This window comes from Salmo salar, chromosome 14 (assembly GCF_965601325.2).
Source record: "Salmo salar chromosome 14, fSalSal1, whole genome shotgun sequence".
Classification (NCBI taxonomy): domain Eukaryota; kingdom Metazoa; phylum Chordata; class Actinopteri; order Salmoniformes; family Salmonidae; genus Salmo; species Salmo salar.
Window position 1 is genome coordinate 22,400,942 of NC_138304.1, and position 15,492 is coordinate 22,416,433.

Sequence of the window (15,492 nt, forward strand, 5' to 3'; positions counted from 1 at the left end):
GACCACCATTTTCAGGTCTTGCCATAGATTTTGAAGCAGATTTAAGTCAAAACTGTAACTCGGCCACTAAGGAATATTCACGGCCTTCTTGGTAAGAAACTCCAGTGTAGATTTGGCCTTGTCTTTTAGGTTATTGTCCTGCTGAAAGGTGAATTCATCTCCCAGTGTCTGGTGGAAAGCAGACTAAAGCAGGTTTTCCTCTAGGATTTTGCCTGTGCTTAGCTCCATCCTGTTTCTTTTTATCCTGAAAAACGATTATAACCATACCCATAACATGATGCAGCCACCACTATCCTTGAAAATATGGAGAGTGGTACTCAGTAATGTGTTGTATTGGATTTGCCCCATACATAACACTTTGTGTTCAGGACCAAAAGTTAATTGCTTTGCCACATTTTATACAGTTTTGCTTTAATGCTTTGTTGCAAACAGGATGTATGTTTTGGAATATTTGTATTCTGTACAGGTTTCCTGCTTTTCACTCTGTCAACTAGGTTAGTATTGTGGAGTAACTACAATGTTGTTGATATATCCTCAGTTTTCTCCTATCACAGCCATTTAACTCGTTTGACTTGTTAAGCACATTTTTTTCTCCTGAACGTATGTAGGCTTGCCATAACAAAGGGGTTGAATACTTATTGAAGGCCATTTCAGCTTTTGATGTTTTATTAATTTGTAAAAATTTCAAAAAACATAATTCCATTTTGACGTGAGGTATTGTGTGTAGGCTAGTGACCAAACAAAATCTCAATTTTAATCGATTTTATATTCAGTCTAACAAAACAAAATGAGAAATTCAAGGTTGGTGAATACTTTCTGAAGGCACTGTACATGCCCTTATGTCAGTCAAAAAGAGGTTGTCTTGTCCTTCCTGCTTCTGCATTCATCCCACTCATCAACAACAGAGCATTGATACTTCAGTATGGTACATTTCAGAAAATGTTATATTGCATAAAAATACTGCTGACAAGTAGGCTATGGTGTAATGGAATGTTTTACCTTGTAGGTTCTGGGGTTTTTGACACTTATGTATGCGTCATAACCAGCCATTAAATAAATGATTGTATGTCACAACAGGTCTAAATATGTGTCTTGACAGTGTTAGGACCATGTTATGACAACTTAAGTCAGTTGTTGACATATTATGACATGGTTGTGACCATGTTATGTGTCAAGTAAAGTGTTATCCCTAATTTATCATAACATTACAAATAACAGATCATAATTACTAGATTTCCCCATATACAGTAAATTCAGTCAATAAAGCAAGTGCCATTTAAGATGCATTTTTTAAAAACCGTAATATCAACTGGTTATATTAGATCGAGGAACACAATCTTCAATAAGGCAGTAACCTCAGCAGGGGTGCTTGCTTGTAGAAGCTGATGGCTGTGCAATTGCATAGCCTTGTTGTGTTAATTTAGCAGGCAAGACGCTCTTATTTCCCGAGCCCTTATCACAGTCGACACACCTATTTTATAGTAAAAAAAAAAAAAGTAATAGAACAGAATATTTTTCTAAATTAAAAAAAAGTTGCCCATGTGAAATTATGTTCATCTGCCTGGAGCAGCTGTTCTCAGAGTGATCATTTAAAATGGGGCTCAATTTGGCAAGTTGAAATAATTTTTTCAGGGTTACAAACCAAAATGTTTTATTTTTCATATATATACACAGATGTTTAATTTATTCTGCCTGTTCTTTGGAATTTTCTAAATGGTTGAACAATTCCACGTTGAACGCTGCATGGTGAATTACGGCCACGACATCAGTTTGGTGAGTCGGCCTAGGCTTAATGATTCTGATGAAAATACGCTCTTTGTCTTTAGCCAATTGATGTTTTTGCATATTTTCAGTGGGGAACATGTATGTGTGCGGGGGTTATAGCCTAGGCTAACCAATTCTAAATGGCACTAGCCGTTTGCAAAGTAGCTTAAGCGGAAAATAGACGCAATTATCTCAAAACTGCAGCATGTTGGAACTTATATATATTTCCTACTTCAATCAACTTGTCCATTTTGAATTTGTGATAAAACTGTTTTCATTTGGCAAGAAATCTAGCTTATGTACCCAATGAGTTAGATCTGTTTTGATGAGCATTTATTTCGGTAGGCCTAATGGGAGCTTGTGTGTACAGTCAGAACGCAATTGAGTGAATGAGACACGAAGGGGAATTTAGGGAGAAGAACGTTGTGATGCTTGGCTTGGTTTATTTTTGTTGTGCCCCGCAAATGCACATGTACAAATGGAACACTAGAGTCGAAGCAAATGAACGTTGTTTTCAAGACAATTTCACTTGCTAGTTTGGGCAGCCACAAAGCACATTCCACCAAATAGTTTTACATTATTTGAAAAAATGTGATCTCTGGTTAGAGATCGCGCTTTGGCGTCCATTCCAGTACTCTCTTCATGTCCATCCCTAGTGTGAAGTTGTCATCTGACTCATCACTTCCCAGGCTGCCAGTTCTGATGTCACCTAGTCCCCATGTCACCACTGAGTCAGTCAGCCCTCAAAGGAAAGCCAGAGTGTCTCAAATGGCACCCCATACCCTATATAGTGTACTGCTTTTGACCAGGGCCAACAGGGCTGTGGGGGAAAAATTGCGCACTATAAAGGGAATAGGGTGCCGTTTGAGACGCAAACAGACGGGAACCGTCGCACGGACACTGTCACCATGCAAGCTCAGAAACCTCCAAGGAACACCCTCGGCTTTCTTTTCCTCTCAGCATCGGGAGAATAGTTACAGTAACCAGGCAGATGAGCGCTGGGTTGTAATCATTAGCAAGCAAATGGAAGAAAACAGACTGAAACAGTGAGAACCATCTGAACTTATCCAATAAGAAACGCTTGTTTTCCATTACACAACGGTTTAAAACATTTTGCTACGGTGTGCTGTAATGACTACAACACGGCAAGTTGTTTGCTTTCTCATTAATACTAGTACAAATGCTTTTTTGTCGTTTCTTCCCCCCACTTGAAGCTCAATCCCCCTGGGGTCCCTCCGCCCCTCTGCTCATTCCCCTGGGTCCCTCCACTCCCTCCCTCCATCCCTCCACCCCCTCCCTCTGATCCCTCCCTCCCGCCCTAATTCATTAATTCTGATGGAAATCAAAAGACTCGTTTGGAGTACAGAACAACACATCATTACAGGAGATTGATCATGCATAATATCTGCATCTGCCATCAGTCACCTAACACAACACTCACAGCAATACTGAATGGAGCATTCTACTTTTCCAACTAAACACCTATCCCAGAAACATTTCAGTTGCCTGAAGACTAAAGAACTTTCCTCAGTTGTGAGGAATGTTAAATATTTGGCTCAAAATTAAGTTTATTTCATCATCCAAAAAGGGAGGTTCAAGTTACCTTCATATCCTGGAATATGCTAAAACATTATTACCCACTAACCAGATTCCTAAAATGAGATAAAATAAGAGATTGTATTGTACTTTTCAAACATGACCTACTCAAGCAGCCTACATGTTATTATTTCCCATGCTGCTCTTTGACGTGCTCTCTGTTTCCTCTTCCTCCTGAGGTGGTTTGGAGTGAGTCTATTACAAACATGCTGCCATCTTTATCCTGGATCCTTAGCCTCTGAATAACTGGTGTTTATTTTGATTGGTCCCTGTAGGAAAACTCTGGACACGGAGTATTAAGGTGGCCTATAACGTCCTCCACAAGCTGGGGAGCAAGCAGGAACCCATGCTCAGACCTGGAGACCGGGTGAGTGAATGGGAGGGGGGGGGGGGGTTCGAGGTGGGGTGAGATGGATGGAGAGAGTGGATGGAGGGAGTGAATGGGGAGGTATGGATGGAGGGAGAGGGTGAAGAGGCCTATGTGTGAGCTGTGTCTACATTCAGAGAGAAGGGCTTACAGAGCATCAAGCAGCATCATGTCCACCCCAGTGTCCAAGATAAGCACCAGCCACCAGGCTTAATCTCCTGTGTTCAGGCTCAGGACACTGCCTGGTGTGTATTACTGCAGTCCTTCTGGGATTTGGTACTTCTCTGGCTACTTATGTTACCCAACATGAATGTTATTCCACGTGACGTACAGTATCTGAGTTACTGTATGTTCTCCCTTTAGATCTTCTGTGCTGCTGCTGTCTGTGCTGCTGCTGTATGTGCTGCTGTCTGTGCTGCTGCTGCTGTTTGTGCTGCTGCTGTTTGTGCTGTTGTCTGTGCTGCTGCTGTTGTCTGTACTACTGCTATTGTCTGTGCTACTGCTGCAATCCTTTCTTCTCCAATGAAAGTGCTTTACCACTTATGGTATCCATTTACACAACATGTCACCAGCTTTGAATCACAAGTAAGGATTGTAATGAAGAACCATACTGTCCCACTCTTTTTTTTCCCCCTGCTATTTGATATACCGGTACTTATGCATTACTAAAAGGCAACCGTTACATATTGGCCGTGTCCCAAAATGGCACCCTGTTCCCTGCATAGTGCACGAAGTGGTGCACCATATAGGGAATAGGGTGCCATTTGGGACGCCACCATTGACTCAAGTCTCCTCAGCATCCATCCTATTTTGAGGATGTTGCTTTGTTTCTTTCATCTAGGTTTGCCCCCCTTCGTTTGCTGGGTAGGAAACTGAGTCAATGTTTGCATCCCAAGTGGCACCCCATTTCCTTTAAAGTGCCCTACTGTAGACCAGAGCCCTATGGCCGTATGCTCAAAAGAAGTGCACCATAAAAGGAATAGGATTCCATTTGGGACGCAAGCAAGCTGGTGCTATGAGTGTGTTTCCTCGTTAACTAGAGAGGAATGGTTAATTACTGTACAGAAAGTTTATTCTCCCACCCCCTCCCTGTAAATTATAAAGTAGCATTGATTATACTTTTCATAAAAATAGTTTATTGAAGCGCATAAGTCCCACTAGAGCTGCTTGGAGGTTTAGCAGAATGGGATGAGTCACAGCCGACAACACAAATGGAAGAAAAACTGCATTTTGCAGGGTGACATTGAAAAGGTCTGCAAAAAAGATTTAACAGCACCCACAAATTACTTACTCTCCTTTTGCACATAAGGCCATAGGGCTCCGGTCAAAAGTAGTGCTCTATATAGGGAATATGGTTTAGGCGTTTGAGACTCAGATAATGTAGAGGACATGCAGTAAGGTAATGCTGTGTTCCATCCAGACAGGTGCACTCTGTTTCACCCCCAGATGCTGTCTAATCAGAGCTACAGTATATTATGGCTCTCGGTCCAACATGGGAGCCATTACCAGCACTTAGTGTTAAGTTTACTGTTATCTCTCTCTCACTCACACACACACACACACACACACACACACACTGTTATCACCCCTGCTCCCAGGCCGGAATGCAACCTGGTGCACATCTGATCCAACATGCACTAGCACCAGATAAGCGTTCCAATGACTCCACCATTGAAGTTAAAGCACCAAGTACACACTATCCACTGTCTCCAGACAGAAAATCTATTGAATAGGATATTTGTATATGACACCTAGGGTATTTGTTATTTATTTATTTATTTTTAGTCAACCCTTATTTTACCAGGCAGGTCAATTAAGAACAAATTGTTATTTAGAATGATGGCCTGACTTCTTGGCTCTAGGAAGTTGCCCTTTTTTGTGTTGAGAAGCATTGTGATTCTGTGATGGGATCTATCCATAAGTGAGCTGCTCTGTTCTGCTCTCCTCCTGTGTTGGGGCCTGCTGGAGAGGAGAGAGCTGCATTAGGCAGATGAACATGTCTAAGGGAGATGGCATTAGCTTTTATCAGAGAGGGAGAGAATTTCTTCTCACTTTTGTTTGTTTATTTCACTTGCTTTGGTAATGTCAACATATGTTTCCCATGCCAGTAAAGCCCCTTTGAATTTGAGAGGGCAAGAGCCCAGATGCTCAGTGAGAATTCACAATCCCACTGTTCTGATAAGGCTGCCTGCCTGCCTCGCTGCTGAAGCTCAATCAGCCCCTTTGTAGACAAAGCCAGCATCCCAAATGGCACCCTATTCCCTTTATAGTGCACTACTTTTGACCAGAGCCCTATGTAGGAAATAGGGTGCCATTTGGGACGGAATCTTAATTTTGTTGCTCCGGTGTTGAGGAGAAAAGAGGCCCCCCCGTGTGAACACATTTTAGACATTGCTGATCATCTGTCACTGGGTGGAAACCTCCCTCAACAGACTGACTGACTCCGGGCTCATGGGATGATAATGTTAGCAGCATGCTTTCATGTCTTACTTGGCACGTAGTGATATTTTAGGAGATTTTGAGTTTGGGCTGTATTTGGGGGCTTGTTGTCTTGACAACGCTGACCTAAGAGTTAGTCATGCTCTCCTCAGTTTACAATAAGCGATAAGATTTCAGACATATAGATTTTCTGCGGCAACTTAACCAATGGAGGCACATTTTTAGATCTTAGATTATCAGAGCGTATCAAGTGTATCCACTTTCTATTCAAATCTTTCTTTCACGTTGGAAAACTTACCATTTTGTTGTTTTCATATCTTAGGATGTCATATTTTGGAGATCGTCTGTATTTGGGGCTGTCCGACGTCACAACACTGGCCTAAACCATTATCTGTTCAATTATCAGAGCTTATGGGTTATTTTCCACTTTTTCCACAAATCAGAATACGTGTACAGGATATCTATTGGTAATCAACCATTTGTATAAGGGTGGGTTAGTGGATGATTGCCCATTTACTATTATATAATTACCATTTCACTCTGTGTAACCTTTTATGTGATTTATCTGTCCACAGGTGGCTCTGGTCTTTCCCAACAACGATCCGGCTGCCTTCATGGTTGCCTTTTATGGCTGCCTCCTGGCGGAAGTTGTCCCTGTGCCAATCGAAGTGCCACTGACGAGAAAAGTAAGGACACACACACACACACACACACACACACACACACACACACACACACACACACACGGGTGTACATGTGTGTCCTCCTGGGTCATTGAGGCCAGCAGCATGAAAGGAAAGACAGGTGGAGTTCCCCTTTTTTAGTACAAAATGTGTCCCAAATGGCTCCCTATGATGTAGTGCACTTCTTTCTACCAGGGCCCATGCAGCGCTGGTGAAAAGTAGTGCACTATATAGAGAATAGGGTGCCATTTGGGACTCGAGAATAACAGGAGGAAAAGTGAATGAGAGGTGAGGCAATGTTAGCATTTGGGCCAAAGAGGTCGGGCAGTCATAGGACTCATTCTCTTCATAAGTGTTGACAGTAGGCTGTCAACTGTCATGTCGTCACATAGAGAAAAGAGCAGAGGTACTGTAGCCTTGTAAACTTGGCCCTTTGCAGTCAGTGCTACGTGTGTAGCTACACTATATAGACAAAAGTATGTGGACACCCCTTCAAATTTGTGCATTTGGCTATTTCAGCCACACTCGTTGCCGACAGTTGTTTAATATCGAGCACACAGCCATGCAATCTCCATAGACAAACATTGGCAGTAGAATGGTCTTCCTGAAGAGCTCCGTGATTTTCAACGTGGCACCGTCATAGGATGCCACCTTTCCAACAAGTCAGTTCGTCAAATTTCTGCCCTACTAGATCTTCCCCGGTCAACTGTAAGTGCTGTTATTGTGAAGTTGAAACGTCTAGGATCAACAACGGCTCAGCCGCGAAGTGGTAGACCACACAAGCTCACAGAACGGGACCGCCGTGTGCTGAAGCTCAGCGCGTAAAAATCATCTGTCCTCGGTTGCAACACTCACTACCGAGTTCCAAACTGCCTCTGGAAGCAATGTCAGCACAGGACAATGCCACGTGCACAAAGCGAGGTCCATACAGAGCTGGTTTGTCGAGATTGGTGTGGAAGAACTTGACTGGCCTGCACGGAGCCCTGACCTCAACCCCATCGAACACCATTGGGGTTGATCCGAGGACCTTCAAAAGGTGGGTGGCAGGCCGGCAGTTGCCGATCCATGTTCTAAGGAGATCAGTCCGGTCCTTTTGTCTGAAGTCAGTAGAGTTGGTCATCAAAAAGAAAATAGGACCATAGCACTCTTCATATAATTAATTAATTAAAATGCCTTTATTTGTATGGCGTGTTCATTGGAAACAAAGTTTTAAACTCAGACGCGTTTTGGCTGCATGGCCTTTGTCAGGGAGTACAAAGATATGATAATACAATGTCCTCTTCTAAACAGCTTTTCCCAATCAACCCTAATTTGAAGAGGTAGTGGTTACAGAATTCATTGGACAACACCTAGTAAGCAATACTTTACACATTAAAGTGAAATACTGTAGATATGTTATAAAAAAATGAATCTCAAGGCTAGAAGCATCAGAACCCCTAGAAAGGTAGTTCTAACCTTGAATATGACAGGGCCAAGTGCTATGAATAGGAGAGCCATCTGTTTTATAGTTCCCTAGATCACAGCAAACCACAACAGTCTAAACCTAGCTGAGGGCAACAGAGCAATAGTAGAGTTGGTGGTCAGTGGACAATAGCTGTTGCCTAGCGGTGTGTAGAACCAGGAGACTAGGGGGATTGATTTGCGAGTGAACAGGTCTGTCTTGTAAAAGAGGTTTTATTCTCATTGAGATCAAATGTGTAAATTAAGCTTACATCAAAATACAAGAGTGGAGGCTCCTGGATGTAGGGGTATGTTCTTCTCTTATGAGGCTGCTCACGTCCTCACGTGTGACTCAGCCTGCCTCGGTTGCTTTCACCAGATCTGGCTCTGTAGTTCAGCCAGAAGATCAAAGCTTTTACTCGTGGCCATAGAGAGGTCTGGGGGAGGTGGAGGACATCCAGAGAGAGAGCAGTCAGTGGCCTGTTGATGTGTGCTACGCTACAGTGCAAGAGCACGGAGTTTGTCCCAAATGGCACCGTATTCTCTCTAGTGCACTACTTTTGACCAGGGCCCATGGGGCCAGTCAGACAGAGGAACATGCCTCCTCAGGCAGTGAGGCAGGAGCTGAAGTCCAGGGGAAAGGGATTTGGGAGCGTTTGGTTCTCTCTCTGGAGGAGGCACGTTCCAAATGGTCACCCTATTCCCTATGTAGTGCATTACTTTTGACCAGGGCCCATAGGAATTGGGTGCGTTTTGGATGCATACAGATTTTTATTCATAAATGAGGATTATGACTAGGACTAAAGATATGTAACCGCTGTGTTCTCAGAGGGAGTAACTTGGCTTATTAACACTTTTGTGTGACTAAAGTCCTGTCCAGGGGGTGTACTTGTATGTCAAAGCTGCCTCACGCTACAGAAACAGGGACAGGCTCGAGCCCTATGGGCCATTCTGGCTCGGAAAGGCTTACTTTCCTTGCTTACAGTTGTCATGGTGTAATATCTCTGGGGAGTGCCGTAGAGAAACCAGACGGCCATTATGGCTCTTCAGCATCTGGATCCAATTGGCATTATTAAACAAGACTTTGTAGTTTCACTCTCTGTGGGGGAACCTCGCTAATATTGTACTCATACTGTAGTCATCACACTCAAGCTGGGACCATTCAGCTGTTCCTCAAACCATTTTATTATGTTATGCTACAATAATAATGGAAAATGTGGCAAGCAATTCATTTTGCCGATTTACAGGAACATTTGTAATGGGAGCGTGGGTTGAACATTGACGGTCTCATTCTTCTTGATATTACAGTATGTAGGGAACGGAGAAAGCCGAGATCTGATATTGGTGACATATTAGCTTGTAGCTCCAACGGGTCGGCCTGGACCGTCAGGTTTGTGAGGAGACCTCTTCAAAATTAGTTCAGACGACCGACGTAAAGCTTGCCGTCATCATTCGATGGTTTAGTTTGTAGCTCAAACGTCTGTAAAACCAGAAACGATTTCGTGGTGATTTTCTTGTCGGTATCATCATGTGTAGAAAAAGACCATTAAGCCTCCCGAGTTCATTCCCGGGTTATGTCCCATAGGGCGGTGCACAATTGTCCCAGCGTCGTCCGGGTTAGGGGAGGGTTTTGCTGGTGGGGCTTTTACTTGACTCATCGCGCTCTAGCGACTCCTTGTGGTGGGCCGGGTGCCTGCAGGCTGACTCCGGTCGCCAGTTGAACGGTGTTTCCTCTGACACATTGGTGCAGCTGGCTTCTGGGTGGGCAGGTGTTGAGGAGTGTGATTCGGCGGGTCATGTTTCGGCGGGTCATGTTTCGGCGGACTCATGACTCCACCTTCGCCTCTCCCGAGCCTGTTGGGGAGTTGCAGCGATGAGACAAGATCGAAAAAGGGGGTAAAATAATTTTAATTTTTAAATAATTTTATTTTTAAATACTGCTGTTATGTTATGGAATAGGCGCAAGCTTTATATAGATAGAAATTGAGCTTCAGCCAGGACAAGAAACGGTATGTCTCTAGCATAAACACGAGGAACTATTGAAAATGACATCACCGTGTGTCGCTAGGGAATGTTTTCCCCCCTACCACCTCTCACACCTCTCTGCCTTTTCCCCATCTTGCTTACTCACACATCCCTCTTTCTTTCTGCTCTTTCTCTCCCTCTGCTTTCTGACTGCTGTCTCTTTCTGTCTCTTTCTATCTCCTTGTCTGTCTCTCTTCATCCCAGCTCAATTAACTATTTCGCTGAGTCAGGTTCAGCTGTTGCAGCCAGTCCAGAAGAAAGAAAGGCAGGCAGGCAGGAAGAAAGAGGGGCAGGAAGAAAGAAAGAGAGGCAGGCAGGCAGGAAGAAAGAAAAAGAGGTAGAGCTGTGAGCCCAGTTTATCAGAGAGACAGAGAGAGTGGCTGTATACTGTAGTGTAGGAATAGGAAACCCCCTAGCTGCAGAACAGAACAGGCTGTGATGTCAGAGCTGCAGGGCCTGCTTCTATTAGCGTTGCTATCTACTCCATATGAGTCTGTGTGGGTTTATTCCTCCACCCACACAATGTCTGAGAGCGAGACAGAGAGAGCAGGCTACACATGACCATGCAGTATGTGAACAGTGGGATGATATCACTGTTTTTTCTAACCTAAATATACACTCTTGATAGTCGTAAAACACCAGAGCAAAGACTGGGGGTTTCACAGTATACCTTATGTTTGTACAGTACTATATTTTGTATTATGATCATTCATGGATTTATGCATACACTGAACATAAACACATGCTCCATGTACAATATGAAAAAGCAATGCTTCCTCCTTTGCCTCTCCTCTTCTGTCTCTCTCTCGTGCTTTCTCTCTCCTCTCTACCCTCTCCAGGATGCAGGGAGCCAGCAGATAGGCTTTCTGCTGGGGAGCTGTGGGGTGACGGTTGCCTTGACAAGCGACGCCTGCCATAAAGGCCTTCCTAAGAGTCCCACGGGGGAAATTCCACAGTTCAAAGGTAAGTGACCGTGTCAATGTGTGTAGCACATCCCAGCATGATGTGCCCCTGTCATATGCTGTCATACGTGAGATGGCCTGATGGTTTTCATGAGATGCTACAACCATGGTAGCATATGGTTGTCTGTTCACCATCACAGCCCCATTGACTTCAATGGGGATACCGAATTCTAGGAATGATATTTCTATGGTTACAGCAGAATGAGGTTCTGTAGTACCAGCATGGATTGAAATTAAACACTGATATCGAACCGGTTTTGAGTTTCACCCGGACTTCAGTGATTTTTATTGCTCTCCTCAAGAAACAAATGGAGAGACTTATTGGAATGGAAGGACAGGCAGGCAGGCAGCAGAGTAATGGGATTGAATAGGAGGGGAGGTTTGCTGTAGTAGACAGAAGATCCTGCATATAGAATGGCCCACTGCGTGGAGAGCAGTCAGACCGGGAGAGAGATGGAGGGGGAGAGAGGGGGGAACAGAGAGAGGAATATAGGGTAGTGAGATGAGAAGGAAGGCTGGAGGGAGCAGAGAGAGCGAGACCGAGAGGGCTCAGTGTGATTTAATGCCTTGTGCCTGCTCTTCAGTAATGGCTGTATAAATAGCAACATGACGCCAGAAAGTGGATTTAAAGCTATTCTTTTAGCATAGATTGAGAACCTGAGTCAGGGCTGAGTAGAGGGCTGGCTGTGGAAACCCCATAGTACTGGGTAGTGCCCCCTGTAGGGAATAGGGTGTCATTTGGAACGCAGGCCCAGCCTCATTAGGGATGAGTGGTCATTGATCGCATCAGGGTAATCACATCACGTTAAATGGCAGATTCTGACAGGCTCTCTAATGCCTCGACTTCCTTTACGGTGGTCTTTAGTTTCTCTCTCTCTCTCTCTCTCTCCATCCAGGCTGGCCAAAGTTGCTGTGGTTTGTGACTGAATCCAAGCACTTATCCAAACCCCCCAGAGACTGGTTCCCACATATCAAGGATGCGAATAACGAGACGGCCTATATCGAGGTGACCCACAGCTTTATGTCTTTGAGTGCTTGTGCCTTGTGCAATAATGTAAATGTATTTCAAGATGTTCCGAACTTGTGCCAGGTCATGTCAGAAGACTTTATAGTTCAAGTTCACCGCCACAATAATATTTGTATTTTGTGCCTTTTACTCCCATTGATTTAGACTGCGTATTCTCCTGGGTCTGTTAAATAAGTGTCGCACTCCTGACAGTCAGAGAAGGATTGGATAGACTGCAGTCTCCATTGATTTGATGAATCATTCATGATGAAGACAGCAGGTGTTGCTGTTATTACTTTAACTACAGCTACAGTAGATCTCTCAATGTCCTACAGATCCTATTCCACATCCGTTCCTGCTACGCTATGCTGTGTGCACAGCTCTCATAGGGAAATCAAGACCAAGTGCAAATGGCACTTGTTTGGTGTGATCATTTCAGGCCTTCTACTTGCAGATCAATATGCTTCATGGGGTTTGATTACAAGTGTCTTTCTGGGGATTGGATATTCCGTTGCTGCTTCTGTATGAGAGACCAAATGTGTTTCCCAAATGACACCCTGTTCCCTATGTAGTGCAGTATTTTTGACCAGGTTCCTGGTCACAAGTAGTGTACTATAAATGGAATAGGGTGCTATTTGGTATGTGACCCAAGACCAGTCAATCCAGTAATCTAATGTGATTTGTCTTAATTTCCTTTTTTTTATGCAGCGAGAAGTAATTCATCCGGAGGCGTAGATATTCTATGCTCATTGTGAAGTGATTGAAAAGATCATAATGAAATAAGAGGGAAGAAAATGATTGGAAATGTCGTCAGGTCAGACGGCAGAGAGAGGTTGTGTCCCAAATGACACCCTATTCCCTACGTAGTGCACTACTTTTGACCAGGTGCCGTAAAATACGGTGCCGTGTGAAACAGGTCCATTTTGTTTGTTCCAGTGGAGACGGAATCCAAAATGGCGGTAGTGAATAGTGACCTTTTTTTGTTGTTGTGCTTTTGGCTCATGCATGGTACTTTCCTACTCAGTCCGCACATTTTTCTAGTACGCTCTTCATTCAGCAATGGCTTAGAAGAAATCGCCTTGTCACATCTACAAAGGAAAATATCTCCAGAAATATTTTGCTCTAGTCCTAATCTTTTAGACAAATGGTTGTTTTCATAGTCGTGCATTGCTAGCTAGACATATGGCTGAGCAGATATCTGGACGTGCTATGCATCACTCCTCTCAACGTAATACTACCTCAGATAGTCTGTAAGATATATAGAGCATGATAGATTCTGTTTTAATGACTTAGCCTAATGACTGACTAACTTTTCATATTTCTGTTCCATCTTTCTGTCTCTTAGTGCAGATAAAAATCTATGGTGTAATCCATCTAAATGTTGAGCGCTGTTCTCCCCATTTTAGTTTGGTCGAGATCAAATATACGATGCATAATGAATGTCTGATTCATTCCTGAGTTTTGGTCTGCGTTCCAAATGGCACCCTATTCCATCTATAGTGCACTACTTTTGACCAAGGCCCATCAGCCCTCAGACAGATATGAGAACGGTCTCGGTGCTCAGTCAGGGGATGATACAGAGTGTAGTCTGTATAGTGTTTATGTTGTGTTGTCTTCTCCCATTGATCCAGGCTAGCGCTGTGGTCGTTCATCAGACTGACTGGCCGAGACAGCATCAAGGCTTTATTAGAGGAAAGATTGTCATTGCCCTTCCTAGATCTACTACTATGCGTGTCTACTATAGGACTGGGATAGGTCTGGTCTGAAAGACGGGACGTTACCGCACCATTGTTATAGACAGAATGAGTTTCTCAGCATAAAAATAGCACTTACTGTACACCTGGAGGTGTGTAAAAAGTAGTGAAAACAAATAAGGACATCATATGCCAAGTACCATTATGGATATTGTCAATACTAGTGACTGATAATTAATCAGATATTTAACAGTAGTGTGTCTTTGTCAGCTTACGAGCAGTGTTTGAAATGGACAGTGGGTTGTCTGTACAGTAAGAAGCAGGTACCATCTAACATGATTGTACAGTAGGTGGATATGATGGGCTGTGTTGATGTGTTGCTGATTTTGTGATTGTGACAGTAATGTGATACACAACATCCTGACTCCTCTCTCGCTCTCCTTTCTCTCTTTCACTTTCTCTCACGCTTTTGCTCTCCTCTCTCTTTCTCTCTCTCTCCTCTCTCATTCTCTCTTTCCTCGTCACTACAGTATAAGACGTGTAAAGATGGCAGTGTGCTGGGAGTGACGGTGATGAGGATAGCTCTGCTGACTCACTGTCAGGCCCTCACCCAATCCTGTGGATACACAGAAGGTGGGCCTATGCAAACTTTCCTATAAGACATTCTACAGAAGTCATAATACTTAGGCTCTCGAAGTATCCTTTTTTCAATTCTCCATCCTACAGGAGACATGCATTAGAGAGAATATTTCATTACAATTGGCTTCTCTTTCTCCTTTTATCTCTCCCTCTTTCGCTTGTCTGGGCATTGTGCTTTTCACAGTCACTGTTCTAAGCCCCGTATCTCACAGTAATCTTGTATTGTGTACATCTAATCTAATGTGTCATGTTTCATGGTTACTGTTTGATGCCACTGTTGGATTAAACTCTCTTGTTCTCTGTGTTGTCTCTCTCTCTCTCTCTGTCTCTCTCTCTCTCTCTCTCTCTCTCTCGCTGTCTCTCTCTCTCTCTCGCTGTCTCTCTCTCTCTCTCTCTCGCTGTCTCTCTCTCTCTCGCTGTCTCTCTCTCTCTCTCTCTCGCTGTCTCTCTCTCTCTCTCTCTCTCTCTCGCTGTCTCTCTCTCTCTCTCTCTCTCGCTGTCTCTCTCTCTCTCTCTCGCTGTCTCTCTCTCTCTCTCCTGCAGCTGAGACCATAGTGAATGTATTAGACTTTAAGAAGGACGTGGGTCTGTGGCATGGCATTCTCACTGTGAGGACCAACCAGCTGGGCTTTCAATGGGGTTCACACACACACACACACACACACACACACACACACACACACACACACACACACACACGTCTTCCCGGGGCTTAGAGGACTCGTTAAAGATCATTATATTCTCACTATGAACACTGTCTTGGAATGGGAATTATATTATCAGAGAGGCTTTTTACCACTGTTGCTAAATTAGTTCTCCCAAATCCAATTAAAAGGAATAGTGAATATATTCTAATGTGTAGCCACAGGGAGTTTTG

At 43.8% G+C, this 15,492-nt stretch overlaps 1 protein-coding gene across 14 annotated transcripts in view; it reads left to right on the forward strand.

The window, feature by feature from the left end:
• LOC106568825 (disco-interacting protein 2 homolog C) overlaps positions 1-15,492 on the forward strand; it is a 255,185-nt gene that overhangs the window by 196,915 nt on the left and 42,778 nt on the right. For all 14 annotated transcript variants that reach the window (XM_045694056.2, XM_082960831.1, XM_082960830.1 and 11 more), the window contains exons 9-14: positions 3,636-3,727; positions 6,742-6,852; positions 11,154-11,277; positions 12,173-12,282; positions 14,507-14,609; positions 15,159-15,223. In XM_045694056.2, coding sequence (XP_045550012.1) covers positions 3,636-3,727; positions 6,742-6,852; positions 11,154-11,277; positions 12,173-12,282; positions 14,507-14,609; positions 15,159-15,223 — 605 coding nt within the window. The remainder of the gene's footprint in view (positions 1-3,635; positions 3,728-6,741; positions 6,853-11,153; positions 11,278-12,172; positions 12,283-14,506; positions 14,610-15,158; positions 15,224-15,492) is intronic.